The 4104-nt window shown below is 41.2% G+C and overlaps 1 protein-coding gene across 1 annotated transcript in view; it reads left to right on the top strand.

Moving 5' to 3' along the window:
* The window catches only part of IGFBP1 (insulin like growth factor binding protein 1), a 7637-nt gene extending 4454 nt beyond the window's left edge, over nucleotides 1-3183 (top strand). Inside the window, exons 3-4 of the mRNA XM_069859711.1 lie at nucleotides 1-104; nucleotides 1216-3183. The exon at nucleotides 1-104 is cut by the window's left edge and continues 25 nt beyond it. Coding sequence (XP_069715812.1) covers nucleotides 1-104; nucleotides 1216-1353 — 242 coding nt within the window. The 3' untranslated portion in view covers nucleotides 1354-3183. The remainder of the gene's footprint in view (nucleotides 105-1215) is intronic.
* The last annotated feature ends 921 nt before the right edge of the window (nucleotides 3184-4104 follow it).

Genomic DNA, 4104 nt, shown 5'->3' with positions numbered 1-4104 from the left:
GGGCCCTGTATAAATTGGCGAAGGCACAGCAGAGAACTGGAGGGGAGATTTTCAAATTCTACTTGCCCAACTGCAACAAGAATGGATTTTACCACAGCAAACAGGTGCATGCCTTTTCCCCTATCTGGTCACAGCAGTGCTGCAACTAGCCTGACAGAGCCAACCCTTTCACAGCCCTCTGCTTCCAAACTCACCAGTTTGCAGCTGCTGGAAAAGCAGACTGTGAAAATAGGGAGACTTAGTAGTGGGAGCAGATGGTTTATCCTTCTTCTCTTAAAAGTGAACCGCATGCTGTGGGCTGACAGCAATGGAGGCAGGAGTCTTTTTTATTCACAGAACAGGTGCATGGAAGGCCTTTTCCAGAATCTTTTAACCCTATCTGCTCTCAGGCCAAATCAAGATTCATGTACCTGATTTGTTAGCATATTCCCATTTAATTTCCAATATTAATTCATAATATCCACCATACTGCCTGCAAAGCCCATTGAATATATAATAACCACTATGGAGAAAGGAGGCTTTTATATTCCAGGCACTGAAAAAAACTCTGATAAAATTAACCTTGTGAAAGCAGAACAAAAATACTGATTTGTGCTGCCTATGGATTATGTTATATGCTCATTTCCATTATAGCCTAAAAAAAAGCAATTGCAAGTTATACTGAAAGTAATCTGCAAACCTAACTAAAGCTCCAGACCCCAAGCCACACCTTTTTAACCACAGGTCATGCATACAAATTTAGTAGGTCTGCACAAATCTGTGTCACCAAGACTCCTTGGTTTTGGGCATGGCACCACTGCGTGACTCACAAACATTGTGACCTGGGATCTAATCAGGCAGAAACAGAAATCTGTTTAACCCCATCCCCAAGAAAAAACCCACCCTATTTGCCTTGCATGAAGAGCCAAACAATTCTGTCATTGTTCTCACTCTACCAGCTTGTATACTCTGCCCTCCTTCAGTTTCTCACACTGGAAGATATTGCTGTTTATCAAGGAGTGGGCAAACTGTTTTAACTCTGAAGTTGCTGTTGTGGTAACTGAGCTTAGGTTATGGCTGCCTACTGGTCAGAGGCTCTGTCAGAGCAGGGACTACCAAATTCAAAACAAGTCTGTGCATGGCAGGTCCCCACCTTTTGATCCTAGTTTTGTCCAACATCTTTACTTGCAGTATCTTCTTACTGCTACTTATTGTGTGTTCTGTTTTGCACTGTAGTGTGAAACTTCACTGGATGGAGAGTCTGCTGGGTGCTGGTGTGTCTATCCAAAAAATGGAAGAAAAATTCCTGGGTCTCCAGATATTAAAGGAGACCCTGAATGCCAACAGTATCTCAACTCACAAGAATCAAACTAAACACATGCATTCATACCAAGATTTCTGTGGAGCCCAATCTAGTCAGAAGCCATTTCAGTAAGGTGGTTTTGTGCACCTGATTTTCAGCATATGAGTAACCCCATCAAGTAGGTTTTTTACTGTGCTGAGATTACTCAGATGCTTAAGTGACAGATACAAGCAACTCAAAGCTCAAGTCCGACAGTCTTGTATTTTGTTTTGTATGAAGTCCAACAATTTTGTTTGTATAATATTATAGGTATCCTCATATGTAAAGCTATTGAATTATTTATTTCACAGTAAGTGTATTTTTATCTGTGTATTGTTACTAATTTATATCCTCAAATACTTCATAACTTTATATGTAAATACTTAATATTATTGCTCTTAAATGTATGCATTTTATGTTGGAAGAATGTTGCTACTTAAAACTTCAAGTGGCATAACTATGGGGAAATATGGCTTGTAAACTTGCATTTTTGTACTACGTATTTATAGATGTAAAATTGAATTTAAATAATAGCTTTCAGTGGACAACATGCTTAGAAACTTATTTAGAATTTGTTTCCTTTATATATATTACTTTTGCACCTCTGTTTCAATGTAAAGCTGGTTCTTAAAAAGGAAAGTCTAAATCTTGATTATATACCGAAGCTGCTGATGGGACAGTATTTATTTCTATTTTCCAAATATATGCACTGGATAAATGGCAGAACACTATAGTATATTCTGTGCCACCTTTGACAGGTGTAAGTTGTTCATTTGTTGACATTGTTATGTTATTTAAGATAACCTATTAAATAATGTCTTCTACACTGTTCCAGTCTCTTGCTTTCTCTATGTTCCTATTCAGCAGTCTGACCTTGCCAGGATAGTGCACCAGCGGGTGGGAGCGTAGGGGAAAACACACCTCTTGAGGGACTGCATCCTGAACTCTTATCTCCTTTTTCCTGCAATGAGTTCTCTTCTTTAGCTCTCCCCTCCCCATTCACCTTCTACCATCCCCTCCAATCCCAGCTGTGCTTTGCAAGCCTTTGCCTTGCACAAAGAAGCAGCCTCCAAGGGAAGTTATTAAAAGGTTTTCTGGTAGAAAAGCTGGATGCCTTTCTCTGCTCAAAAGCCCAAGGCCAGCTGTATTAGTGTGTTTAAAAGATAACGTCAAGACTAGAAAGAGCCATTTCCTGCACAGAAAGTCAGAGAATATAAAAGGGAGGCTGGGGAAAAGCCCAGCCTTAATCTTTTTTGCTGAATGCAGAGAAGAGAGTCCCCCTTGGTGTGGGATGTGGTTTCCCTCCCTCCCCTACATCTTCCTTCCACTTAGTGGTTGCAGAGAAAAAGAGATAAAGCGACTGCTCTGCTGGCTTCAAGCTGGTTTTGCCAATGGAAAACTGGAGCGGGAATTAGCAAGTCCCAGAGGTGGAAACAGTCTGCACCAACCCTGCCTGAGAAAACAGCCTGAGCAGAGAGTAATAACATTTTCTAAGAGCCTGGCACAAGGGAAACGCAACATAAAATCCTACTTCTCTTTGTTGGCACAACCTTTGGGTTTTATAAATGGGAGCAGGAAGCAGCTTGTAGAAACTGCAAATCCAAAGTGTGGAGATTGCTGCTTTCTGCATCACAGTCCTATGGCACTGCTGAATGTGTTGGCTGTATTTGCATGTTTACATCAGCTGATCCAATTGGAATCTAATAAACTGCTCCAGACAGAAAAGTATGGATATACTGCTGAGCTTCTTTGTAAAGTGGTTTTAGACCTTCCCAAGGAAAGCATTGCAAAAGCAGTTGATGGCATCGATATCATAAATAATTAATGTTTAACGTCCATGTAATGAGCTACAGTGAGGTCTGGCTAAAACTGTGTTCCATGACCACGTTCACTGTGTCAAAATGCTTGGCAATCATTCCATTAAAATAATGGAGAAGCAGCAAATTTGGGCAGAATCTAAAAATACTTGTGTGGAGTCTACCCTGCACCAAACAACTGTCATGTGGCTTTGCCAAGGGAAAATGTTGAAGAAAGGAGGGGAAATCATACATTGATAGCTACAGAATACACTTAAGAGCATTCTGACTGCTCTGACTCCATCAAACTTGTGTGAAGGCTTATCTCTAAAGAACAGAAACTGGGTCTTTTTGTTGGGATGTATAAGGGAAATGTTGATCACGTTAATCATCATTAACAGCAGTCTATGTGCAGTATAGCAATCCACTGGATAGCTACTTCCAGTGTTTTATAGGGTGGCAGGTTCCCATCATAGCTACAAGAAATCAGATTTTTTAACAGGGAGGTTTAAATGCCATGTACCGGGAGCAGAAGTTGCTTTGTACAGCATTCAGGTATGAAAGGCCAATTTCTTAGAGGGGTTTAGCTTCTTGCCACCCACTGAAAGCAACAAAGGGTGGGTCCATTCTTATCTGCAATCTGGCCTCACGTGACATCTTGCCAGGACTCACCAGAACAGACTTCTCCTGACCTGCCCAGGGGTGGGCAGTCTGACTTGAGTCAAACTCTTCCATATACTGGGATCAGGACTAATGCAAGGAGGCAAAGAATTTTATGTCCCCTGTCACAGTGCTGCCAGGAGCTTGAACTACATTGAAGCCAGAGATGCCACAGGCATTGTGATTTGCCCTGATTTTTATGATCAGCCTCAGTAGTAGGCTGAAAAATCAAAAGTCTATAGTTTTCTTTTGTTTGGGTTATTTTTTTTTTTCTATCTGTGGGACTTGAAAGGAGGTGGAGGGGTGGAGTGGGGAGTGGTGTTGCAT

Source organism: Phaenicophaeus curvirostris, chromosome 6, assembly GCF_032191515.1.
Source record: "Phaenicophaeus curvirostris isolate KB17595 chromosome 6, BPBGC_Pcur_1.0, whole genome shotgun sequence".
NCBI lineage: Eukaryota > Metazoa > Chordata > Aves > Cuculiformes > Cuculidae > Phaenicophaeus > Phaenicophaeus curvirostris.
Note: the sequence above shows the minus strand (reverse complement) of the source record. Positions and strands in the feature narration are given on the sequence as shown.